This window comes from Lepisosteus platostomus, chromosome 5 (assembly GCF_059453375.1).
Source record: "Lepisosteus platostomus isolate fLepPlt1 chromosome 5, fLepPlt1.hap1, whole genome shotgun sequence".
In the NCBI taxonomy this organism is placed as follows: Eukaryota; Metazoa; Chordata; class Actinopteri; order Semionotiformes; family Lepisosteidae; genus Lepisosteus; species Lepisosteus platostomus.
In genome coordinates, this window is record NC_142615.1 from 68,645,663 (window position 1) to 68,671,959 (window position 26,297).

At 50.2% G+C, this 26,297-nt stretch overlaps 3 protein-coding genes across 5 annotated transcripts in view; 1 reads left to right on the plus strand and 2 right to left on the minus strand.

The window, feature by feature from the left end:
- The window catches only part of LOC148671873 (uncharacterized), a 641,462-nt gene that overhangs the window by 592,596 nt on the left and 22,569 nt on the right, over window positions 1-26,297 (minus strand). The window lies entirely within an intron of this gene.
- Window positions 1-26,297, plus strand: part of LOC148671881 (GTPase IMAP family member 8-like) — a 423,522-nt gene that overhangs the window by 394,482 nt on the left and 2,743 nt on the right. Inside the window, exon 1 of the mRNA XM_088632733.1 lies at window positions 23,503-26,234. Coding sequence (XP_088488859.1) covers window positions 24,104-26,234 — 2,131 coding nt within the window. The 5' untranslated portion in view covers window positions 23,503-24,103. Of the gene's footprint in view, window positions 26,235-26,297 lie in introns of the transcript that reaches the window.
- Window positions 11,337-12,160, minus strand: LOC148671919 (epithelial discoidin domain-containing receptor 1-like). Its single transcript, XM_088632837.1, has 2 exons — window positions 12,016-12,160; window positions 11,337-11,579 (listed from the first exon to the last, which is right to left on the minus strand). The coding sequence occupies exons 1-2, from the start codon at window positions 12,109-12,111 to the stop codon at window positions 11,439-11,441; spliced, it is 237 nt and encodes a 78-aa protein (XP_088488963.1). The 5' UTR covers window positions 12,112-12,160; the 3' UTR covers window positions 11,337-11,438.

Below are 26,297 nucleotides of genomic sequence, written 5' to 3' on the forward strand. Positions count from 1 at the left end.
CCTTTCGGGCACGGCGAGGTGTGCCGGCGGCTGTGTGGCGTGGCGCAGTGGGGGTGTGTGTGAGGAGTGGGGCTGTGGGGTTGTGTGTGGGGGGTGTGTGTGCAGGTGGGGCTGTGGGGGAGTGTGTGGGGGTGTGTGTGAGGGTGGGGGAGTGGGGGTGTGTGTGCCGGTGGGGCTGTGGGGGAGTGTGTGGGGGTGTGTGTGAGGGTGGGGGAGTGGGGGTGTGTGTGCGGGTGGGGCTGTGGGGTTGTGTGTGGGGGTGTGTGTGTGGGTGGGGCTGTGGGGTTGTGTGTGGGGGGTGTGTATGCGGGTGGGGCTGTGGCTGAGTGTGTGGGGTTGTGTGTGCGGGTGGGGCTGTGGCTGAGTGTGTGGGGGGGTGTGTGAGGATGGGGGAGTGGGGGTGTGTGTGTGGGTGGGGCTGTGGGGGTGTGTGAGGATGGGGGAGTGGGGGAGTGGGGGAGTGTGTGGGTGAGGCTGTGGTCCGGCCAAAAACTAAAACTCAGATACAGTCTCCAGACACTCACAGTATGTAGATGTTTTCTGATTTGTCTGTTGTGAGTGTCTGGAGATTGTCTGATTTTTAGTTTTTTCACGTTAATTTTCTAAGGGAGGGTCACAGAGAAGACCCCCTTGCCCCCATCTTGCGTGTTTCATGAAATAGTTATTTTTCACAATCTGGCTGTGCCAGACAGAATCCACGTTCACCGCGGCCAAACGGCCGTGTAATTGTAACGAGTTGCTTGGACTTGCTGACCGTTACTGTAACCAGCTTCTGATGGCTCCCGACGTGGGCGAGAGAATAAAGCCTCGTCTGTTTCTGAAGCCCTTCCTGTGTCCTTTCATTTCACATCTATTCCTCTGGGTGACTGGAGGCTGCGCTGTCCTGCTCCCTCTGGTGATCGACGGGTTTTTCGCACGGAGCCGTGTTGAGCGGTATTTCTCGCGTTAAGAAAGTTAGGTGTTGGCATGAACTCTTAGTCGTCAATAATATTCAATTTAGTCATCAATTCTGTTCTACTGTGAGGATGTAGGGGAGGAAAGAGGCCCGTGGTCTTGTCACTGAGAGACTCCAGTGTGCTCAAGAGCTGTTCAGCACAGCTAGAGCCCCACAATTCACACTCGACCGTCCCAGATCCCAGATCAGTCCCCGGGTGTGAGATCCTGCTGTGTGATCTGAGCTTCTCTCTGTCACTGTATTAATGTCCAGTGGTATTAATCAGTGAGCTCTTTCTCTCTTTTAAACCTGCGGTTTCTCATCGCTGCGTAATGACGCACTGACTGGACCCACAGGGTCACAGAGAGAGAAATACAGCCTGTAGATCACCAGAGGAAGAGCAGAGCAGCACAGTCTCCATCACCTGATTGCTGATTATGCATTATGTCCTGTTTTCATCCAGGTGAGGCTCAGCTATACTCACAACACTGCTGACAGCAGGAAGATTCAAGTATTTTTCACTCGGCAGCTCATTAAAACCAGCAGCCATGGTGTTCAGACTGATTGTTCTTACACACAGAAGACTGACACAGCTGCGCGTTGTGAATCTGTTTTTCTAAGAGGACATGTGACTGGGGGAGGGGGACTGGCCCTTAGTCTACTCTGAAAATACCTGTGAACCCTGAGAGAGAGATGCGATAACAACCTTAGCACCTGAATCTGCGCCCTACAGGACAGCACACAGCATGTGCCAGACAGAATCCATGTTCACCGCAGCCGTGTAATTGTAACGAGTCGCTTGGACTTGCTGACCGTTACTGTAACCAGCTTCTGATGGCTCCTGACGTGGGCGAGAGAATAAAGCCTTGTCTGTTTCTGAAGCCCTTCCTGTGTGTCCTTTCATTCCTTCATTCCTTCATTCCTGTAGATACGCGCTTCCATCTTATACTCCCTATTAACCCAGTTCTAAGAGTGTGCTTGTTTACTATCGAGCGTCTTCGCAGACAAGCTTGAAACTGTCACTTCTCTCACAGAGCGCTGTCTACTGTATAAACGTCCGGTATCATGGTCAGAGGGGGCAAGGAGCACATGAAAACGTTTCTGAAATAACCACATGTAAGACTTTGGTGCTTAAAATGTTCAGGGAGAAATGGAAGACTGGTGTGTTTTTTTTCTTTAAAATACGGAGACATAATATGTTTGTTCCTAAATTAATATCGTTTATGACCTTCAGATGTGTTATGCTCCTCTTCCTTTTATGCTCAGCTGCTAAAATTTCCCTTTAGTGGTAAAATTCCATATAAATATTCAATACTAAGCAGATTAAAATGTGCACAGTAAAGAGATCAAATGATGAAATATTTCCACGACCGACCAAGGCACCACGAGTGCCCCCGTCGGTCATTTTGCCCGGCCAATCACGTACCGCGGTATGACGTAATGATTTGCGTGGCTGAATCTGTATATGGCGCCTTTCTGGACACCCCACTCATCCCGCTCTACAGGATACGAGGACTCCCCTCCACCAACACCGAGGTAAGTGGTGATGTAAGTGTGACGGGTTTGAGGTGAAATTGTGTAAAAGTGTCTTTTTATCATTGAGCTCGGGGTGTTAAACTTTATTTTATATAGTGCCTTTAAAGGTGGCTTCTCAAAGCGCTTTACAGGATGACAATAACAATTAATAAGAAGAATACACAAGATAAAACACAATTACAATACACAGAGGAGACTTTGGAAGGTGGTACTAAGAAGAGCAGAGGGGTGAAGAATGGAACCAGTTCAGTAAAGGCTTTTCTGAAGAAGAGGGTTTGAGTCTGGATCTAAAGGAGTTTAGAGAAGGTGACTCTCTGATATCCTTGGGGAGAGAGTTCCAGAGCTTGGGGGCAGAACAGGAGAAGGCCCTGTCACCCCAAGAGTGTAGAGGGGCTTGGGGGACAGTAAGGAGAGCAGAATTAGCAGAGCGAAGGTTGTGAGGTAGAGAGTAGGGTGATAATAGTTCAGACAGGTACTGAGGTGCCAAGCCATGCAGAGCCTTACAGGTGAGTGTGAGGATTTTAAAGTCCACATAGAATTTAACTGGATGCCAGTGCAGGGTCTCCAGGATAGGAGTGATGTGGTCACTTGCACCAGACCTGGTCAGGATTCTGGCTGCTGAGGTTTGGACAGACTGCAGTTTGTTCAGAGTAGATTGAGATACCCCTGCAAGTAGAGCATTACAGTAGTGAATTTGAGAGAATACAAATGTGTTGATCAGCTTTTCAGCCACAGTTAGTGATAGCATAGGGGGTAGTCTAGCAATATTTCTAAGGTGAAAAAAACATGTTTTGACGATATGCTGCACATGTGGGTCGAATGTTAAACCAGAATCGAATATCACTCCAAGGTTTTTCAGTTGTGATTGAAGCTCAAGTACAGAGCCATCTACAGACAGGGTTACAGGACTGGCTTTACGAAGTTGATGGGGGGTGCCAATAAGCATGATTCAGTCTTGTCACAGTTAAGATGAAGGACGCTTTGAGTCATCCAACTTTTTACGTCGGAGATGCAATTAGATTGAATAGAGACAGCCACATCAGTGTCAGGTTTGGTATGGATGTATAGTTGAGTATCATCAGCGTAAAAATGAAAGCTGAGGCCATGTGATCTTAAAAGCTGACCAAGTAGGAACATGTAAATGCTGAAGAGCAAGGGGCCCCGTATTGAGCCCTGAGGAACACCAGACTTGACAACACCAATTTCAGACCTGTACCCATTGACAGAGACAAAGTGACAGCAATCAGTGAGGTAAGATTTGAACCATTTGAGGGCAGAGTCAGAAACTCCAAACAGTCGAGAAAGTAAGATGTCATGGTCAACAGCGTCAGAAGCGGCACTGAGATCAAGAAGGATGAGTATAGAGAGGGAACCAGAATCAGAAGCTATTAGATGATCGGTGGTGATGTAACTGGAGTGTGACAGCACGTTCTAGACTTTTAGGAAGAAAGGGTCAGTTGGAGATGGGGTGAAAATTAAGATTGTCGAGAGCCATGTTAGGCTTTTTTGGCACAGGGGTAATGGCAGCAGTTTTGAGGACCGTTGGTACAACACCAGTGCTCATGGATTCATGTATAATATTGAGGACAATGAGACAGAGAGAAGAACAGGACTGGAATAAAGTGGTGGGAATGGGATCTAAAATAGATGTTGTGGGTTTCATGCATGTAACTAGTTTGTTGAGGGATGCTGAGTCAAGAAGAGAGAAGCTGGAGAGAAGGGAACCAGAGAAGTTGGATGAGGAGGGAGGAGGTATGGAAATGATATGTGCAGTGGAGAGAATGTGATGTGCGTGTCGAAGATAAAATTGTGTAAAAAATGTTTTATCCTTGAGCTCAGGGGGTTTGAGGTGAAATTGTGTAAAAGTGTCTATCATTGAGGTGAAATTGTGTAAAAGTGTCTGTTTATCATTGTGCTCGGGTGGTTTGTGATAAAGTTGTGTAAAAGTCTTTTTATCATCGTGTACAAGTGTGTTTTTATCATTGAGGTTGGGGGGTTTGAGGTGAATTGTGTAAAAGTGTCTTTTTATCATTGAGCTCAAGGGGGTTGTGGTGAAATTGTGTAAAAGTGTCTATCTTTGAGCTTGCGGTGTTTGAGGTAAAATTATGTAAAAGTGTCTTTTTATTATTGTGCTCCAGGGGTTTGTGGTGAATTTGTGTAAAAGTTTTTCATTGAGCTCGGGCTGTTTGAGGTGAAATCGTGTAAAAGTGTCTATCAATGAGGTAAAATTGTGTAAAAGTGTCGTTTTATCACTGTGCTCCGGGGCTTTGTGGTGAAATTGTGTAAAAGTGTCTGCTTATTGTAAAATTGTGTATAAGTGTCTATCATTGAGCTTGACGGGTTTGAGGTCAAATTGTGTAAAAAGCGTCTTTTTATCATTGAGCTCGATGTGTTTGAGGTCAGATTGTGTAAATGTGTGTTTTTGTCATTGTGCTCAGGGTGTTTGAGGTAAAATTGTATAAAAGTGTCTGTTTATCATTGAGCTCGTGGGGTTTGAGGTAAAATTGTGTAATAATAATTGCTTACACTCATATAGTGCTTTTCTGGACACTCAACTCTACGCTACGAGTTTTACAGAATGAGGACTCCCCTCCACCAACACCGAGGTAATTTATCATTGAGGTTAAAATTGTGTAAAAGTGTCTTTTTATCATTAAGCTCGACGGGTTTGTGGTAAAATTGTGTAAAAGTGTCTATCATTGAGCTCGGGGTGTTTGGAATAAAATTGTTTAATATTAATAATTGCGTACACTTATATAGCGCTTTTCTGGACACTCCACTCTACGTGCTTTACAGATTGAGGACTCCCCTCCACCACCACCAAGGTAAGTGGTGATATAAGTGTGTTTTTATCATTCAGCTCGTGGTGTTTCAGGTAAAATTGTGTAAAAGTGTCTTATTGTAATAGTGTCTTTTTATCATTGAGCTCGGGGGGGTTTGAGGTAAAATTGTGTAAAAGTGTCGGTTTATCGACGGGTTTGAGAGAAAATTTTGTAAAAGTGTCTTTATCTTTGAGTTTGGTGGGTTTCAGGTAAAATTGTGTGAAAGTGTCTTTATCATTGTGCTCGGGGGGTTTGTGATAAAGTTGTGTAAAAGTCTTTTTATCATTGTGTACAAGTGTGTTTTTATCATTGAGGTTGGGGTGTTTGTGGTGAAATTGTGTAAAAGTGTCTTTTTATCATTGTGCTTATGGGGTTGTGGAGATATTGTGGTTTTTGGGTGTAAAAGTCTTATTGTTCACACGTTGCTGCTGTGATGTGGCCTTTTGCCTGTAGGTGGCGCTCTCTCCAATCATTTTTAAATGTACCAGTCCTGATGGATGACTGTACACATCCCCAGTCAAGGGGAATATCTAATTAGTTACTCTCCAAATAGCATTTTTGTCTGAAACCTTTAAAGAAATCAACAACCACTTTTCAAAACGCACAATAACACAGACTGGTATGTTTGACAATGAGTAAATAAGAGAAAGGCGAAACGAGAATTCACCATCACTTTCTGCATGTTTACCGTGACCTGTCCTGATCGAGAGAAGTCTCAGACGCGTCTCTTCACCAGACAGTTTAATACAGCAGTTCTACATGGGACCGGTGTGAGAGTATGTGGGTAACAGTGATGGCTCTCTCTGCTGTACTGCTGTGGCCCTCCCTCCTGATGACAGAATCGTCTCACACTTCACCTTCACAGACACAAGCTCCATGTGTTTGTGGTGAAATTGTGGGTCTGTTGGTGTAAAAGTTTATTATTGAGCTCACTGAAGTGATCTCAAAGGCCACTTTAATTTCAGTTGGCGTCTGACATTTTGAGTGAAATTGTAGTTTTGTAGGTTTAAATGTGCTGTTTCTTTGACTAGCCGGCTTGTTTAGCTGATATTTATATTTCCTCCTCCTGAAGTAAATATCAAGTGTTTTTTTTAATGAAATTGTAGGATACCGGTGTGTCGAAGTGGCTCCGGTTTCGCTGCGGCTCATGTCAGATCCAGGGCTGATAGAAACAGTTTGATCAATAAATGAACAAAAAACCGATTCACACATTTGCTGCACTTCAGCTGAACAGAGACAACGTTTTCAAACCGTCTATATTGGAGGTTTGCATCACCACTGCTAAAATCGACAAACAATGTTGTAAAGACGTGTTTTCGAGGTTTGCTTCGGTTCAGATGACACCTCAAATACAGTAATATGGTATAAAAATAAGTGACAGGAAATACGCTGTGCTGAAGCTCTGTATGATGACGTGTTCTTGCAGGTTTATTTGAGTTCAGGTAAAGAGAAATGAAAGTTTTATAAACACTTATTTCCGAGGCGTGTTTCACTCCAGGGGAAGTGAGCAGAAACTAAACCAAAGAAATGCAAGAACAGGGCGTACAGATGCGTTATGAAAGGGTGTTCTGGATGTTTGACTCAAAAACAACGATATAAAAACCAAAAACAGGAGATCTGCAGGTTGTCTGTTAAACCTTGAAGTTTATTTAGTAGTGATCAGCAGTAACTTACTGGTTTGCCCCGGTTCTTGTCTTTCAGTTCAGGACTTGTGCTGGGGAATGAGTGTGGTCTGTGGGCTCTGGCGGGAACAGTCACACTGCGGGGACGGGGGTATCCTGTTCCTGCTCTGATGTTCTCTCCTGGAATCTCCATTAACATGTGATCTCAAGAAAAGAGAGAGATTGATTGGCTTTGAGTGCCTTGTGAAATTCTCGGGGCTCGACCCCGTGTTTCGGCTGCGATGCCGTCGAGCGATCATCTGCTGTGAGTTCCCTTGTGGTGTCCCCATGTGACTGCGTGTGCCCGTGTCACTGCTGTGTGTGACAGTGGATTCCTCTCCGTCGCCCCTCAGGCGTTCCTGGGTCTCCTCTCCGTGGTGCAGCTGGACTGTAAAGAGTGCGCTGGAGAGGATTGAGCTGCTCCGGTGAAGGAGTGTGAGATGTGCTGAGTGTGAGACTGACGAGCGCAGGCGAGCGGCGGCTCTCGCCTTCCTCCCGAACTTCGGTCTGAAACCTCATGAACGCTCTCGGCAAGGTCAGTCGGTCGGTGTCCTTAAGTGTTTTGATCGCTTGTTATTCCTCTCATCGTCCAGGCAGGGGTGTTGAGTTCTGCCCGTCTTCAGCACGTTCAGAGAGACCGACCCTGTGAGCGCACACGGGAGAGAGAGAGAGGAGGAGCAGGCCCCACTTCCAGCCTCTCGCTCTTTCACAGCCCCGTACCTGAGGACCAGAGCGTCTCTCGTCAGCAGGGCCTCGCGCCTGCAGGTGACTGAAGTGTGCTTTTATATACAGGTGAGAGAGAGTGCACAAGAATCGTCAGAAGTCAACACCGTTCGTTAGAGATGGATGATGTCCAAGGTCACCCAGAAATAAAGCACGACAGGTCACTCAGAGGAAAGGTATTTTTAATTTTTCACTGGCGTATGGATCTACCAAGTACAGACGCCAGACAAAAAACATTGAAATGCGATTTGAAATTCACACTGGCGTGTTGAGAACTGTTCCTTAGAAGCGTTTGATCTGTGTTCAGATCTTCTGCTAAGGAGATGTGGTCAAGAAAAGGCAGAGACGCCTTCTCTCGTCTGACCGTTGTTTGCAAACCCTGAGGTGTCCTGTGGTCTTTATAATCTATAACCACACTTTCCCCTGTGGACATTAAATCATCTCAGTCGCAGCAGGATGCCGATTGATTTGAAAGGCAGCTTTATCCCGACAGCATGAGAGAGAGGCCAACATCAGTCTGGCTGGAGGTCTGGTGAAAGGAAAGCTTTGAATTTAGAGAATTTAAAATTATTTTTGTAGATTTTAAAACTAAGGGATTGAGTAGAACTAAGTTATTATTTTATTTCAGTTGAACTTTTAGGAACAGTTATTTTACAAAACCCGAACATTATTCTGTGTTTTGCTTTACTCGAGATTTAACGCAAGATGGAGTTTCCTGCAGGAGTTGTCGGGTGGTGTGGAACATGTTCCGTGTCCTGCAGGAGTTCTCGGGCGGTGTGGAACATGTTCCGTGTCCTGCAGCAGTTGTCGGGCGGTGTGGAACGTGTTCCGTGTCCTGCAGCGGTTGTCGGGCTGTGGCTGAGGATCTGTTCCTGTGGCTGGAAGGTTGCCGGTTCAAATCCCGCAGCCGACAGAGGAATCCTACTCCGTTGGGCCCCTGAGCAAGGCCGTTAACCCCAACTGCTCCAGGGGCACGACACTGCACCAGACTGGAGCCAGATGGAGTGTCCACTGTGGGTTAACGCTAGGGGACGACACTGCACCAGACTGGAGCCAGATGGGTATGACTGGAAGCTGGGGAGGGAGTGACCTTATTGACACTGTCCCTGGGAACACCAAAGACTGTGAACGTGGGTGTACAGTGCCTGATGACGCAGGAGGAGCACAAGTCCTAGGAAGGAGCCAGACTATCAGGCAGCATGGCAACCAATAGGATTCAGTAGCGATCTACAGTGTGGAGAGGCAGACGTCGAAAGAGCTGCGTCTTTGATGTGTAGAGAAAACTTACATCGAACTTGCATCAGATCAGAATCTAAAGAGGGTCCATACAGCTCAGCTCAGTATGGCTCTCACCTGGAATCTGTCATAGAGGTGAAAGACAGGTCACCTCAGTGTGAGTCTCTCACCTGGAATCAGTGTGTCTGTCAGGGTTATACAGCTGGAGACGGGTCACCTCAGTGTGAATCTCTCACCTGGAATCAGTGTGTCTGTCAGGGTCGTACAGCTGGAGACGGGTCACCTCAGTGTGAATCTCTCACCTGGAATCAGTGTGTCTGTCAGGGTTATACAGCTGGAGACGGGTCACCTCAGTGTGAGTCTCTCACCTGGAATCAGTGTGTCTGTCAGGGTCGTACAGCTGGAGACGGGTCACCTCAGTGTGAATCTCTCACCTGGAATCAGTGTGTCTGTCAGGGTCATACAGCTGGAGACAGGTCACCTCAGTGTGAGTCTCTCACCTGGAATCAGTGTGTCTCTGTCAGGGTCGTACAGCTGGAGACGGGTCACCTCAGTGTGAATCTCTCACCTGGAATCAGTGTGTCTGTCAGGGTCATACAGCTGGAGACGGGTCACCTCAGTGTGAGTCTCTCACCTGGAATCAGTGTGTCTGTCAGGGTCATACAGCTGGAGACAGGTCACCTCAGTGTGAGTCTCTCACCTGGAATCAGTGTGTCTCTGTCAGGGTCATACAGCTGGAGACAGGTCACCTCAGTGTGAATCTCTCACCTGGAATCAGTGTGTCTGTCAGGGTCGTACAGCTGGAGACGGGTCACCTCAGTGTGAATCTCTCACCTGGAATCAGTGTCTCTGTCAGGGTCGTACAGCTGGAGACAGGTCACCTCAGTGTGAGTCTCTCACCTGGAATCAGTGTGTCTGTCAGGGTCGTACAGCTGGAGACAGGTCACCTCAGTGTGAATCTCTCACCTGGAATCAGTGTGTCTGTCAGGGTCATACAGAATCCCCAGCTGGATCAAACGAGCGCATGACCCCAAACTGTAAAAACGTTTTCTGAACCTTGGAGTTGTACAGTTTTAGATGCTTTGTGATTGTGCTCTCATAAATTACAGGAATTAGAGCCATGATCGGATCAAGGATAGGATCGGAGCCACGCTCCTCGCCAGCTCTCCCTTCTCTGTACCCAGCCAGTGTTGAAGCTGATACCGGAGGCACTGCTGTACACAGAGAGGGGAGGGAGGGGGGAACAAGCTGCCCAGCCCTGTTGTTGGAGCCGATACCCTTTAACTGATGACTTCCAGTCAGCAGCAGGGGCAGTCGATCACTCGGGATGCAGAAAGCAGAACAGGACACCCAGTTATCTGAAAATGTTACTTAATTAAAACTTCTACAAAAAGATTCACGACAAGAACCAGACGAACCCGAGAGCCTTCGACACGCCAGCGCCGCCCAGAGGCAGCGCGAGGACCGCAGACGGGGAACGCACCAACGTCTCCATATATTAGTGTAACAATCTGTCCCGTACGCTAGGTACAACATGAGTAGTCGGCGAAGAAGAAGGAAAAAAACACAAAGACATCCAGTGTGTCACGACAGCAGTACCTACAGCGCCCACGCCCCTGGGGTAGTATTCACACCCCCGCCCCGCCGCCCTCACCCCTAAACCTCAACGCTGGCCGGCCGAGCCCCCCGTCCCCCAGAACACCCTGGACTGACTCCACCTGCTCCTGTCCTGCTCCGCACAGTGGCGCCCCCTGTGGCCGGAGGTGTGACACCGCAGGGCTGAACCCCAACTCCCCCTCCCTCCCTTCCCCACCCCCTGCTCGGCACCGCTCCCCCCTCTCTCAAACTGGTTGGGCAAAAGTACTTCTGTGCTCCCCTGTCCCCTCCGACACCCCGCCAGCTCCCAGATCATTCCCCTGCCTCCAGCAGCCACCTTCCGGGCCAGTTTCACATCGATCGCCGTTCCGGGGCGACCTGTTTGTTCTGTAGTGTGAACAGTGACACGCACGCGCACGACATGAGATTATTAAAACAGACAGACGTGAGAACCTCCGCGCACACACGCCGAGTGAGCAGCAGAGTCATTTCTCCTCCCCGCCGTTCGTGACGCAGGTCCACTTGTCCACGAGCCGCTGAGGTCCGATCACGCGGCCCTCGCGTCTCTCCTGCACACCGGGGCGCAGAGACGAGGAGCCGGTACCCCAAAACTGTTCTCCTGGTCTAACAGGACTGGACAGTGTACTGACCAGGGCCAGTCACAGTGAATGGATCAGGAGCGATCGATCACATGGAGATCCTGACCAGGGCCAGTCACACTGAATGGATCACATGGAGATGCTGACCAGGGCCAGTCACAATGAATTGATCAGGAGTGATCGATCACATGGCGATCCTGACCAGGGCCAGTCACAGTGAATTGAACGCCACCAGGGGGCGCACAAGAGGCTCAGCCCTCAGAGCCGCCGCCCTCTGAGCCCACAGAGGACATCCTGCCCCGCGAGAGTCCGCAGGCCGGAGCTGCTCCTGCTACACCATGTTCATGGCGTCCTCCAGCAGGAAGCGCTGGATTGCTGGGAAGGACGGCCGCTCCCTGGACTCCCGGCTCCAGCAGCTCAGCATCAGCTCGTACAGGCCCTGCGGACACACCTCCGGCCGGGACAGGTACACCTGGGGACAGGAGAGAGCAGAGAGAGGGGTGAGCCTGCAGGACAGGAGACAGGAGAGAGAGAGACGGGTGAGCCTGCAGGACAGGAGACAGGAGAGAGACGGGTGAGCCTGCAGGACAGGAGACAGGAGAGAGACGGGTGAGCCTGCAGGACAGGAGAGAGAGAGGGACAGGTCAGCCTGCAGGACAGGAGACAGGAGAGAGAGAGAGACGGGTGAGTCTGCAGGACAGGAGACAGGAGAGAGACAGGTACACCTGGACAGAGAGAGAGCAGAGAGACGGGTGAGCCTGCAGGACGGGAGCCGGGGGACGAGAGGGAGGGAGAGAGACGGGTCAGTCTGTAAGACAGGTACACCTGGAACTAGAGAGAGACAGGTCAGCCTGCAGGACATGAGAGAGAGACAGGTACAGGTACTCCTGGCCAGGTGTGGCTGTTACCTGCTTGCCCTGGTCTCTGAAGAACTCTCCAGCGTTCTCGATCACCAGCTCATCTGTCATGGAGGCGTAGGGCTGCTCCTTACACAGCCTCAGCATCTCTCAGAGGGTCACCCCGAACGCCCACACATCGCTGGCCGTGGTGAACTTCCCCTGGGGACACAGACACATGGGGTCACCCCCAACACCCCCACACGCACACACAGACACATGGGGTCACACACACAGACACATGGGGTCACACACACACACACACACACACACACACACACACACACACACACACGGTCATCCCGAACGCCCACACATCGCTGGCTGTGGTAAACTTCCCCTGGGGACACAGACACACGGGGTTCCGAGGTCATTATAAGATTTATCAAACAAAAATCTAACGATATCCTGCTCTTCACCAACCCTTCAAGCATCCTCACTAAGTCTACAGACCCGGATCCAGAGATCTTATTTTTACGGGTCTTGTAGATGGTGAGTTTGGCCTGGCCCAGCAGAAAATTGGCAAGGAGGGTCTGAGTTTTCCGTTTTTTTGTACGACCCACCCCAAACACGAAAATAACATCATTGAAGGCCAGGCCGAGGTTGGTGAAGAGCCGGATCAGTACGGCAAACATGGGCGACAGGCGGGGGCAGGCGCTGTAGCAGTGGAACACCGTCTCCCTCTGAGCGCAGAAGGGACAGGCGTCAGACACCGCCGGGTCCAGAACCGACACAAACGAGTTGACCCCAAGGATGGTGTGCAGGACCCTCCATTGCAGATCACCAGTCCTCTTGTTGAGGGGAAATCTGTAGAGGCTACCCCAGGCAGGCCGGACGTCATCCGGCACTCCCAGACGAGCCCTCCAGGGAGTGTCAGGGAGCGCGGACAGCTGGGCCTGGTGCCTAGATGTTACGACTAGTCAGTACAGACATTTCCCCCCAACACCAGCTAGCTGACTAAGATACCTGTCTACACACTGCCGTGAGTTTAGTCCCAGCGCGTCACACGCCCACTCCACCGCTGCCTCCCTGCGCTGCTCCGCTCCCTCCATTCTCCTCGTCCTCCATCTCCGGGCAGTTCTTCACCACATGCCCCTCGCTCCCGCACCTGAAGCACTTCCGATGTCATGAATACAACGTAGTCACAGCTGTCAATCCGAAATTTAAGGGCCACATTGATCTCTTCCGTGGGGTTTTTTAGGATGACGTAGACCTGTCTCCGGAAAGAGACGACGTGCTTCAGCTGCGTTGCCCTGCAGCCCAGAGGGACCCTCCTGATCGGAGAGACCACCTGTCCGTACCGGGACAGCTCCCTCTTCAGCAGCTCGTTCCTCATGAACGGAGGCACGTTAGAGAGGGTGATCTTTCGAGCCGGGGCCGCGAGAGGCAGTACCGGGGTGATGGTGCCGTCCAGGACAACTCCCTTCTCCACCAGGGTGTTTGCCAGATCGGTAGATTGCAGGAAAATGACTATCCCTCCACTCATGGGGGAAGCGGACCTGATGTTCCTGCAGCCCACGACCTCCCCGACCCCAAGAACGCACCTCTCAAGCGGACAGAACTCCACAGGGGAGATTTTCACACCGTGGCGTCGAGTTAGTTTCTCAAAGGAGAGGTCTGGAGGATCAGAGCCTCCAGAACCGGCATTGATGAGAAAATAAACCCCGCTTTTCCCCAAAAAAGACAGAAAAACACAAAACTAGTGAAGAAACACCGCCACACGATCAAACCCACCGAAGCTCCGCCCACTCACTCACTCAGTCTCGCGAGAAACACAGAGAGCGATAGAGAGAGCGAGAGACCTGAGAGAGAGAGGGGTTCATACAGACACAGTGGGACAGTACTGTGTTTAGCGTGTTGTCACAGTGGGACAGTACTGTGATCAGCGTGGGGCGCTAGTGTTCAGTGTGTCATCAGAGTGGCACAGTACTGTGTTCAGTGTGTCATCAGAGGGGGACAGTACTGTGTTCGGTGTGTCATCACAGGGGGACAGGAATGTGTTCGGTGTGTGATCCCAGTGGCACAGTATTGTGTTCAGTGTGTGATCCCAGTGGCACAGTACAGTGTTTGGCGAGTGATCCCAGTGGCACAGTACAGTGTTTGGCGAGTGATCCCAGTGGCACAGGACTGTGTTCGGCGTGTGATCCCAGTGGCACAGTAGTGTGATCAGAGTGGGACGCTAGTGTTCAGTGAGTAATCACAGTGGGACAGTACTGTGTTCGGTGTGTCATCAGAGGGGGGACAGTACAGTGTTTGGTGTCTGATCACAGGGGGACAGTAGTGTGTTCGGTGTGTGATCACAGGGGGACAGTAGTGTGTTCGGTGTGTCATCTGGGACAGTAGTGTGTTCAGTGAGTCATCACATTGGGACAGTAGTGTGTTCAGTGAGTCATCACATTGGGACAGTAGTGTGTTCAGTGTGTCATCACATTGGGACAGTACTATGTTCAGTGTGTCATCACATTGGGACAGTACTATGTTCAGTGTGTGATCAGAGTGGGACGCTAGTGTTCAGTGAGTAATCACAGTGGGACAGTACTGTGTTCGGTGTGTCATCAGAGGGGGGACAGTACAGTGTTTGGTGTCTGATCACAGGGGGACAGTAGTGTGTTCGGTGTGTGATCACAAGGGGACAGTAGTGTGTTCGGTGTGTCATCTGGGACAGTAGTGTGTTCAGTGAGTCATCACATTGGGACAGTAGTGTGTTCAGTGAGTCATCACATTGGGACAGTACTATGTTCAGTGTGTCATCACATTGGGACAGTACTATGTTCAGTGTGTGATCAGAGTGGGACGCTAGTGTTCAGTTAGTAATCACAGTGGCACAGTACTTTAGTGTGTGATCATAGAGGGGTGCTAGTGTTCAGTGAGAAATAATAAATAATAAAGTAAATAATAACAACGTAACGTGGGTTTCTGCACGTCTACCTAGGCTGCAGCTACTCCTGCATTATGTTTCATGTAAAAGTCTTAGCTTAGATTTCGTTTGCAAAAGACAAGCAAAATCTTTAAATGCAAATAACAAAAACTAGACACAACCGCAGTCCATACGAGGCCCCCTGCTACACTTTCACTGTTAATTCATTAAAGCCCATATTATCTGTGCTTTCCCTCACGATAAACAACTGCACCTGAATTGACACATCTCTTCTTGCTGAGTCCTTCGCACAACAAACGAAATTTCTCACCGGTCAGAGACAACAATTCTAGTGGAGCATATCCTGTCTTTGACAGGACTTGTAGTGTTTTTAGGGAAACCAACAAGGTCAGTTCTATTTCTTGTGTTTATCACCGTCGGAAATTACTCTCCAGTCAGCTGATTTGTACACCGTGTGTGCAGTTCTTGTGTGAAGGAGATTGTTTCTAGTATGAGTAGTATTATTAATAGTGTTATTACTATTAGTAGTAGTATCAGTATTATTACTGGTATTATCATTGTTATCAGTAGTATTAGTAGAGTATTAGTATTGTTAGTGTTATTATTAGTAGTATTAGTATTATCAGTAGTAGTATTAGTAGTATTATTAGCGCTGTCAGCAGTAGTAGTAGTAGTAGCAGTCGTATTATTAGTGTTGTCAGTTGTAGTATTAGTAGTGTTAGTAGAAGTACTATTGTTGTCAGTAGTAGTATTAGTAGTGTTAGTAGTAGTACTATTGTTATCAGTAGTAATATTAGTGTTAGTAGTAGTACTATTGTTAGCAGTAGTAGTATTTGTGTTAGTAGTAGTAGTACTATTGTTATCAGTGCATGATGCCCAAGAATAATTCCCAGATGTTCATTCTGTAAGTTGCATTCATAATGGCCAGCAGCCCTATCACCCTGCAACTCCCAGCTGGCAGCCCCACTGGAGCCCAGCAGTGTGAGCCTGGCCAGTACCTGGAGGGAAGACTGCTGGGAAAACACTGAGGCTGCTGCTGGGAGAGGTGTGAGTGGGGCCAGCAGGGGGCGCTCTCACCCTGCAGTCTGTGTGGGTCCTGATGCCCCAGTATAGTGACGGGGACACTGGACTGTAAACAGGCGCCGTCCTGCGGATGAGACGTCAAACCGAGGTCCTGACTCTCTGTGGTCATTAACAATCCCAGGGTGTCTCTCGAGAAGAGTAGGGGTGTTACCCCAGTGTCCTGGCCAAATTACCCCCCTCTGTTTGTTTATTGATTGATTTCCTGTGTGGCTTATTTATTTATCTATCTTATTGACGGAGAGACTCGTGCGTCTTATTGATGGAGAGTATTTCAGTGAGAGCGGAGGTGGTGCTACTCTTCCTTCACCGTGAGGAACTGGAACGGTTCTCCATGATTTTCGATCGGTTGATTCCTGTTGCTCTCTTGTGTGGGAATGGCAGGCAATGTTTCTGCGTCGCTCAAGCAGACTCCCACGGACACGCCTGTGAGGTCGCGGGTCGTCTTCATTTTTAACCTTCTTGCGTTCATCGTGAGTGAGGGGGGAGGGGGGGACGGTTTCTCCTCTGAAACCGACTGAGGTCTTTGTTTGTGTTTTCTAAGTCTTTATTTCAACAGCAGAGATGCCCCCAAAAACATGCTTTAAAAAAAAAGAGAATTTATTTCAATAAAAAAGCGAATTTGACCTTAAAAGCAGGACAGGAGGGAGTATTTCGCCACAGTAATGCCCAGAGCAGTAAGATAGACCGCCCCTTGGTCCGAAATCCCCAGACCCCACCGGATCGCTCTCCTTTCTCCGCCTGGCAGTGGCCTGGGGTTCCTCGTGAGGGAGGGAGCCCCCGGTCGCTGTATGTTCTGTGAACAGATGAATAAAAACGGAGAAGCAGCGGTGTGGTTTGTGTTTGTTCTGGGGAGGGATTGACGCTGCAGAAGAGCCGACTGAGAGTCTGCGTTGGAGCCGGTGCAAGAGAGGAGATTGTCCTCAAACTGTACTCGTCCCCAGACCGTCACGGGCTCTGGGGGGGCAGCTCAGACAAGGGGGGAGGGGAGGGGAGGTCGGGGTCAATCTGCGCTCAGGCATCTGCGGTTATCTGCGGGGGTCTGTACACAGAGAGGGGTAGGGGTGGGGAACAAGCTGCCCAGGCGTGTTGTTGAAGCTGAGACCCTGGCTTCTCTCCAGACCCAGCTGGGTGAGCTCCTCCAGTCAGGACAGGAGGCTCTACTGTACACAGAGAGGGGTGGGAGGGGGGAACAAGCTGATACCCTGGCTTCTCTCCAGACACAGCTGGGGGAGGGGCGAACAAGCCGATGAGCTGCTCAGGTCCGTTATCTACTGTCTGACTCCTGTCTGCTCTCCTGCTCTCTCTGGTCCTCTGTTTCCCTGATCTGTCTCTCTCCTGAAGCAGTTCAGCTCTGGCCTCTGACTTCTGGTGCCTTGTCTCCCCCTGGCGGGGACAGCGCAGTACTGCAGCGCCTCATTGACTTCATAGATCCAGACGGGTGTGGACCCCAGTGTCCCGACCGCTGGTCAGTACAGATCAGGACACTGTGTGTGAGAGTAGGGGTGTGGACCCCAGTGTCCCGACTGCTGGTCAGTACAGATCCAGGACACTGTGTGTGAGAGTAGGGGTGTGACCCCAGTGTCCCGACTGCTGGTCAGTACAGATCAGGACACTGTGTGTGAGAGTAGGGGTGTGGACCCCAGTGTCCCGACTGCTGGTCAGTACAGATCAGGACACTGTGTGTGAGAGTAGGGGTGTGGACCCCAGTGTCCCGACTGCTGGTCAGTACAGATCAGGACACTGTGTGTGAGAGTAGGGGTGTGGACCCCAGTGTCCCGACTGCTGATCAGTACAGATCCAGGACACTGTGTGTGAGAGTAGGGGTGTGACCCCAGTGTCCCAACTGCTGGTCAGTACAGATCCGGGACACTGTGTGTGAGAGTAGGGGTGTGACCCCAGTGTCCCGACTGCTGGTCAGTACAGATCCAGGACACTGTGTGTGAGAGTAGGGGTGTGACCCCAGTGTCCCGACTGCTGGTCAGTACAGATCCAGGACACTGTGTGTGAGAGTAGGGGTGTGGACCCCAGTGTCCAAGGATGCTGGTAAGAGTTGATCTGGGTATTCTGGTGTTTTATTTTGCTCTTACTGATGAACCTGTTCAGTTGGTGATTAACTTTATGAATCCACTAGGTGGCGCCAGAGCAGCGTCACAGTGAGGACAGGAAACCCGCCACCTCACATCAGCAGGAAGAGAAGGAGAGAGAGAGAGAGATGGCAGCGTGTAGGAGCTCAGCGCTCAGCCCTGGTGAGTTTTCTCTTGTTCTGCCTGTCAGAGTGTCGGTAAGGGAGTCACTGAGGGTCTCTTCTCTGTCACAGAGCACAGCAGCAGCTGGAGAAGTGTCTTCCTGTCTGCTGAGAGTGTGTTCTGTGTGTCAGACACACAGGGTCTGAACTAGGAGAGAGACAGAAACTGTTTTACTTTCACTTTCTCTTGACAGTGATCAGAGATCGGTACTGTCAACTCAAGCTGTTTGGAATGTACTAAATATTTTAATCAGGTGTTTATTTAAGGTAGAATGATTGATGTAAAACCTGACTGTGTGCTGATGGTATTGGATTCACACTGTTAGTATTCATGATGCTCAGACACGCTCAGATATGATCGTTTCCTGTTTGTTGCTCAGAGGCCGTGTTTATTGTACAGCTGATAATACCAGAGAGGAATCAGTACAGATGAACAACAGAGGAATTTATTTGGCCCATAATTAGTAGTGATTCCAGGTTCTCGTGCAGCTGTTTCTCCTGTCCTGACTGGGCAGCTTGTTCCCCTCTCCCACCCCCCTCTGTGTACAGTAGAGCCTCCCACTCCTGATTTTAAGTCTTATTGTTGCTTTGAGTTTCAGTTTCAGTGTTAATTCTGAGGAACTTTGAGGTGTCAATATCTAACTGGTCTTTAATGATGACTGACTGTCACTGAGGATGTTGAATATTTTGTATATATTTATGGTTCACTATCTTCACCCTGTCAGTGTGGGACACTCCCTTCAGACTAAAGAGACTCAGTTCCTCCAACCTAACAGTGTGGGACACTCCCTTCAGACTAAAGAGACTCAGTTCCTCCAGCTTGTCAGTTTCACTGTTTTTAAACTAACATCATGCTAGTTCTCTTCAGTGTGGATCACAGTAGATAGTTTCTAAGCGATTTGAAACTATACAACACAGAGATTTCCCAGCCAGGTGGCTGAGTCCTAAACATTTCTTTATGAAATGTGACATTTTAGACTCACTAATGAAGAATCAGGACGGAATGAATGATTTTACAGTTTTTTACATTTATTTTAAAATAAGGTGGTATAAAGGTTCATTCTGAACACAGGAGTCCCATATGTGTCTGAACTGCCATTGGACACTCAGAGTGTTAGTGGGACTCTACAGGGTCCTCCAGAAGTATTGGCGCCCTTGGTAAAGATGAGCAAGGAAGACATTGGAAAAATGTCTGTGTTGTTTATCAGATGAGAGAAATCTAACCTTTCAGTGAGGTTAAATTATTCTAAGAAAAAAAATCCTGATGAAAAATAAACGTACTATTGAGAGAACAGTTAAAAATATATATACTGTATATATTATATAAATTGTAAGAATACAGAATAAGAATGTTGTAAAGAATACAGTCTGATTACCTAACATTAAGAGAACATTTTTGTATACCACAGAGAATACACATAAAATGAACCTCAATCTGTGTTTTTCCTCTCCCACAGGGCAGGGACAATAGAAAAGATATAGAGAAGTTTTTATCGTAAATTTGAAATGGGATGAAGAGTGAAGATATCTGTGATGAGAACTTTATCATGTAAATAATCTGTGATCTTTCTCTCTGACAGGGGAGGGACAGGCTGATGCCCATGAGGCACCACAGCGTCTCTCAGGGATGGGCTCCTCAGTTGATCTGTTAGTGTCAGAGGCAGCTCTGAAGTCCTGCAAGACAGGAGTGGGTGAAAGAGCCCATCAGCAGATCATTAGAACCCCAGACAAGAGCTGTTTCTGTACATCAGTCTGAAAGACTCGTCACAGCTTGTCTACAGATCAGCGAGTCTGTGACTGAACAGCAGCAGCCTGTTGTAGAATCTGTGTCAAACAGGCTGAGATGGAGAATTACTGAACAGAGTGAAATCCCAGCAGGATGATTGCACTGGACTGCACTCTCCTAGAGTGCTGTTCTTCACTGGAGTTGTAATCAACAACAACATTCTCACATACGTTTCTCTCTCGTCCAGGTGTGAGAGGGCAGTGTGTAGACCAGGGGCGATGGCCTCCTCAGTTGATCTGTTAGTGTCAAAGGCAGCTCTGAAGTCCAGCAGGACAGGAGTGGGTGAAAGAGCCCATCAGCAGATCATTAGAACCCCAGACAAGAGCTGTTTCTGTACATCAGTCTGAAAGACTCGTCACAGCTTGTCTACAGATCAGCGAGTCTGTGAGTGAACAGCAGCAGCCTGTTGTAGAATCTGTGTCAAACAGGGTGAGATGGAGAATTACTGAACAGCCCGGAGTCTGAATTCTGCTTTGTTAACAAAGTGGTCAAGACTGCAGGTCTCAGGGTTGAAGGGACAGTTCCTGATCGACAGACACTGAATCACTGCAGCTCAGCCCAGCAGTGGGGATGTGGTACCAGGAACATGAGGTGGAGTTTATTCCACTGACAGGTGCTGAGAAGCTTTAAGCCTGTTTCTCTCTTGTCATCCTCTGATAAAGACACAGTGGACTCTGACTCTGGACTCTGGGTGTGGTCAGTTTCAGAGTGAAATACCAGCAGGATGATTGCACTGGACTGCACTCTCCTAGAGTGCTGTTCTTCACTGGGGTGAAGAGATTCTCTCTCCTTCAATTAATGTATTTCTACACTCTGCCCCTGTAACAGTACAGTACTGCAGCATGACTGTTGTTGCTTGAGGCCAGTATATAAACACAGACTTTTCAGATGAAACTTGAGTCACTTTGAAAAAATAGATCTGACACAAGGAAAATTCATGAACAGCAGGTAAAACTATGTAGTTAGTTGATACTCAAGGTTAATTCCCAGATGTTCATTCTGTAAGTCTCCTTCATACTGACTTTTTTAGTTTTCTCTTGAGCAAACTGAACCCTTCTTATCTGTGCAGAGGTTGGTCTCCTCTCATGTCTAACCTGCCTGATGCTCCTGTCTCTCCTCCTGTTGCAGTGAGTGAAGTCGAACCCAGACTCCAGTACCGCCCCTCTGAGCTGAGACTGGTGCTGCTGGGCAGGACTGGCGCTGGGAAGAGCTCAGCAGGAAACACCATCCTGGGCTCAGAGGAGTTTGACACGGAGGGAGTAACTGAGGAGTGTGTGAAGAGACAGGGTGAAGTAGCTGGGAGGCAGATCACTGTGGTCGACACTCCAGGCTGGGATGAGTGGCTGATAGGCAATGATCCACAGCAGATCAGACAGGAGGTTGTGCGCAGTGTGTCTCTGTGTCCCCCAGGACCCCACACTCTCCTCCTGGTGATTAATCTGGACTCAATCACAGACTGGAGATTTGTGAAGGAACATCTGGAGCTTCTCAGTGAGAGAGTCTGGAGACACACAATAGTGCTGTTCACCTGGGGGGACAGACTGAGAGACACAACCATTGAGAGAAGAAGGAAGGAGCTCCAGTGTCTGATGGAGAAGTGTGGGAACAGGTATCATGTTCTCAACAACAAGAACAGGGCAGACCGCACTCAGGTCACAGAGCTGCTGGAGAAGATAGAGGACATGGTGGCAGGAAACTATGGGCTGTACTTCACCACTGACATCAAAGAAATAAACACTGAACTGGAGAAATATATCAGACAGAGGGAGGAGAAGAGACAGAGAGAGACAGAGGAGCTGAGACAGAGGTTGGAGGAGAGACAGAGAGAGACAGAGGAGCTGAGACAGAAGTATGAAAGAAGGGAGAGAGAGAGAGAAGAGGAGCTCAGACAGAGGTTGGAGGAGGAGTGGAGCAGGAGAGAAGAGGAGCTGAAGGAGAAGATGAGAAAGACACTGAAGGAAGAGGAGCTGGAGAAAGAGACAGAGGAGCCCAGACTGCCTGTCAAGAGGAGGAACAGTAAAGACCTCAACCCTCTCAACAGTGAGTGTGATTGATGCTGTATTACTGAGTCACTGATCTAACTGGTCACCAAACTGAGAGATTCAACCATCTTGTGTCCTGTTAGGAATTAAAATCATACTGTGCAGTGTACTGCGTTACTAACACAGTGGCACAAAGATCTGTGTCTGTTTAAATCCTCTGTGCTGTAATTGAACTGTTTTCTCTCAGGGAGATGAGATTTAATCCATCACACAGCAGCTCAGTCTCTGTAATCTGTTCCTCAAGACTGTCAGACCAACACTCAATCAATCAAGGTTTATTGATCGATGCACGAACAGTACAGCACACAGTGGTGTTGTCAGCATTGAAATCTGCGAGCTCGTTAAAGGCTCGTTAAGAAGGATAGAAGAGTTGGAGGACAGGAATTTATAGGGGTTAACATTGGGATACAACAGCTTACACAACTGCAATTCACAGATTGTGTGGAACCAACACAAGGATAGGAGGTATTTAGGTGTCCTGACAGTAGTAAGGTACAGGGTAGGAGGTATTGAGGTATTTAGGTGTCCTGACAGTGGTAGGGTACAGGGTAGGAGGTATTTAGGTGTCCTGACAGTGGTAGGGTACAGGGTAGGAGGTATTTAGTGCTCTTCGTAGGTGTCCTGAGAGTGCCAGTGCCCCCTGTCAGTTCAAGGAGGTAACTGCAGGTGTCTGCTGTGGTTGGCTGTTCAGCAGTCTTACTGCCTGGGGGAAGAAGCTGTTCTGACACCTGGTGGTCTTGGTCTGATACTTCAGTACCGTTTTCCAGATGGTAGTAGAGAGAGCAAGTTGTGTTTAGGGTGACTGGGGTCCCTGAGGATGGACCTGGCCTTCTTGAGGCATCTAACACAATAGATATCCTCTGTGTTCAGTAGTGCAGCCGGTAGTGTTCTGAGCCAGTGTCACCACCCTCTGGAGGACCCTGAGCTCGTGGGCGGAGCAGTTACCACACCAGGCAGTGGTGCAGCCGGTTAGGATGCTCTCAGTGGTGCAGCTGTAGAAGCTGGTCAGGATGTGTGAAGGCAGGCTGAACTTCTTCAGTCTGGGGAGAGAGAACAGGCGCTGTCTTGTCTACGGGGTTGGTGTGGTGGGTCCAGGTCAGGTCGCCTGTGATGTTGACACCTAGGAATTTGACAATCTGGACCACTGCGGACCCACTGTTGTGAATGGGTGCCTGGTCTGTTCCTGTGGTCCACCATCAGCTCCTTAGTTCTGCTGGTGTTCAGAGAGGGGCTGCTGTCCTGACACCATGCTGTCAGCGTTTCTACCTCCTCCCTGTAGGCGGACTCATCACCGTTCGTGATCAAGCTGATGATCGTTGTATCGTCCGCAAACGTGATGATGGAGTTTGTCTTGTTCCTGGAGACGCAGTCATGGGTGAGCAGGGAGCAGAGGAGAGGGCTGAGTTTGCAGCGCTGGGGAACACTGATGTTCAGGGTCAGGGTGGAGGATGAGTGGGGCCAGCAGGGGGCGCTCTCACCCTGCGGTCTGTGTGGGTCCTGATGCCCCAGTATAGTGACGGGGACACTGGATTGTAAACAAGCGCCGTCCTTCGGATGAGACGTCAAACCGAGGTCCTGACTCTCTGTGGTCATTAACAATCCCATGGTGTCTCTCGAGAAGAGTAGGGGTGTTACCCCAGTGTCCTGGCTAAATTACCCCCCTGGTCTTTACCCATCATGGCCTCCTAATAACCCCCCTCTCTGAACTTCATCCCTCTGCTCTCCTCACCACTGAGAGCTAGTGTGTGGGGAGAGGACTGGAGCATCACCCAGGTGGGGCTGCACACTGGTGGCGGTATTGGGATCCCCATGACCTGTAAAGAGCTGCACACTGGTGGCGGTAGTGGGATCCCCAGGACCTGTAAAGAGCTGCACACTGGTGGCGGTAGTGGGATCCCCAGGACCTGTAAAGAGCTGCACACTGGTGGTGGTGGAGGGGATCCCCATGACCTGTAAAGAGCTGCACACTGGTGGCGGTAGTGGGATCCCCAGGACCTGTAAAGCGCTTTGAGTGGAGTGTCCAGAAAAGCACTATAGAAGTGTAAGCAATTATTATTATTATTATTATGACTTTTAAGTTAAGTTTGTCAAGAAATGACTTGAGCAAATTGTACTCCTCTTACCTGTGGAGAGGTTGGTCTCCTCTCATGTGTCACCTCCCTGATGCTCCTGTCTCTCCTCCTGTTGCAGTGAGTGAAGTTCAACCCAGACTCCAGCCCCGCCCCTCTGAGCTGAGACTGGTGCTGCTGGGCAGGACTGGTGCTGGGAAGAGCGCAGCAGGAAACACCCTCCTGGGCAGCACACAGTTCCCCTCCCGGCCCAGCCTGTCCGCGGTCACCCAGACCTGCGAGAGACGCAGGGGGGAGGCTGCTGGGAGGCAGCTCTCCGTCATCGACACGCCAGACCTCCTGGACAGCAGGGGGCGCCAGAGGGACGTGTGTCTGGAGGTCCGGAGGTGCCTGCTGCTGTCCTCCCCAGGACCCCACGCTTTCCTGCTGGTGCTGCGGGCCAGACGCTTCACGGACGAGGAGAAGGGAGCCCTGCTGACCGTGACCGAGGTGTTCGGGGAGGCTGTCCTGAATCACACTGTCGTCCTCTTCACCCACGGGGACAGTCTGGGACAGGAGACAGTGGAGCAGTACGTTGACACACAGGGGAGAGATCTGCAGCAGCTCTTAGAGAAGTGTGGGAACAGGTATCATGTTCTCAACAATATGGACACGGGCGACCGCACTCAGGTCACACAGCTGCTGGAGAAGATCGAGGACATGGTGGCAGGAAACAGTCTGGGCTTCTTTGTGGACCAGGATGCAGAGGAGAGGCTGAGAGAAAGAGAGAACAGATACAGGGAGGAGGAGGAGGGCAGGAAGAAGAAGGAGGAGTTTCTGAAGAAAGTGCAGGAGCTGAGAGAGGAGTACGAGGCAGAACTGCATCAGAAGACGGCGGAACTGAGACGCAGGAGTGAGGAAGAGCAGAGGAGGAGAGCGGAGCAGCTGAAGGAGGAGCACGAGGCGCAGCAGAGGCACCAGCTGGAGGAGCTGAGACGCAGGCAGGGAGAGGAGCAGTGCAGGCAGCTGGAGGCTCTCAGGAGAGAGCAGGAGGAGACACTGCGCAGGAAGGAGCAGGAGCTGCAGCTGCAGTACCAGGAGCAGAGGCAGAGGCTGGAGCAGGAGCAGTGTGAGAAGACGGAGGAGATCAAGCTCCGCTACAGGATGCAGCACCAGGAGCTCCTGCGCAGGTACGAGGAGGAGCAGCGCAGCAGAGCTGAGCAGATGGAGCTCAGATACCAGGAGCAGCACAGGAGGGTGCAGGAGACCATCCTGAAACTCACTGAGGAGCAGCTGAGGAAGGTGGAGGAGACCAGGACCCAGTGTGCAGAGAGACTGAGGGAGAGGATGGAGGCCGTGAAGAGGGAGCTTGAAGAAGAGCAGGAGAGGAAGATAGAGGAGCTGAGGCAGCAGCACAGAGGCCAAGACCGCGGGGAGGCCCAGCAGAGGTGTGAAGCAGAGCTGTGGAGGAAGGTGGACGAGATCAAGCAGCTGTATGAAGAGAGACTGCAGGGGAGAGTTCAGGAGCTGGAGCAGCAGCAGCAGAGGGAGATGGAGGAGAAGAGGGAGGAGCAGGAGGAGGAGCAGAGGAAGAGAGAGGAGGAGCTGAGGAGGCAGCTGGAGGAGGATTGCAGGCAGAGGGAGCAGGAGCTGGAGCTGAGGAAGGCTGAGGAGCTCAGGAGAGTGGAGGAGCTGGAGCAGAGATACGCACAGGAGGAGCAGAGCAGACTGGCAGAGCTCAGACTCCACTACGAGGAGAGGATGAGAGAGCAGGGCAGGCAGGAGCTGCAGAGGCAGACGGAGGAGCTGAAACTGAGGCAGCAGCAGAGGGAGGCAGAGCTGAGGCAGGAACTGGAGGACGAGCAGAGGAGGAGGGCGGACATGCTGAGGCAGCAGTTGGAGAGGGAGCACCGTCAGAGAGAGCAGGAGCTGGAGGAGAGATACAGGGAGCAGCAGCGAGAAGCGCAGGAGGAGAGGAGCAGGACGGAGGAGCTGAGGAGGCAGTGGGAGGAAGGGCTGAGAGAGGAGTACGACAGGAGGCTGCAGAGAAAGGAGGCGGAGATCCAGGAGAGGTGGGAAGGGGAGCTGCAGAGGAGAGTGAAGGAGCTGCAGGAGTCCTCCCAGCCTCAGAGCCTGGAGCCGGGTCAGAGTAAGTACCCCAGCAGTGGTGGATGCCCAGTCAGGGTGGGGTAAATTCCATGGGGCAACTTCC

Coding starts and splice junctions, on each gene's coding strand:
- LOC148671919 (XM_088632837.1), bottom strand. CDS start 12,111: ATGCTGAGGCTGTGTAAGGAGCAGCCCTACGCCTCCATGACAGATGAG. Junction 11,580..12,015: donor TCAGAGACCAGGGCAAGCAG/GTAACAGCCACA, acceptor TCCTGTCCCCAG/GTGTACCTGTCCCGGCCGGA.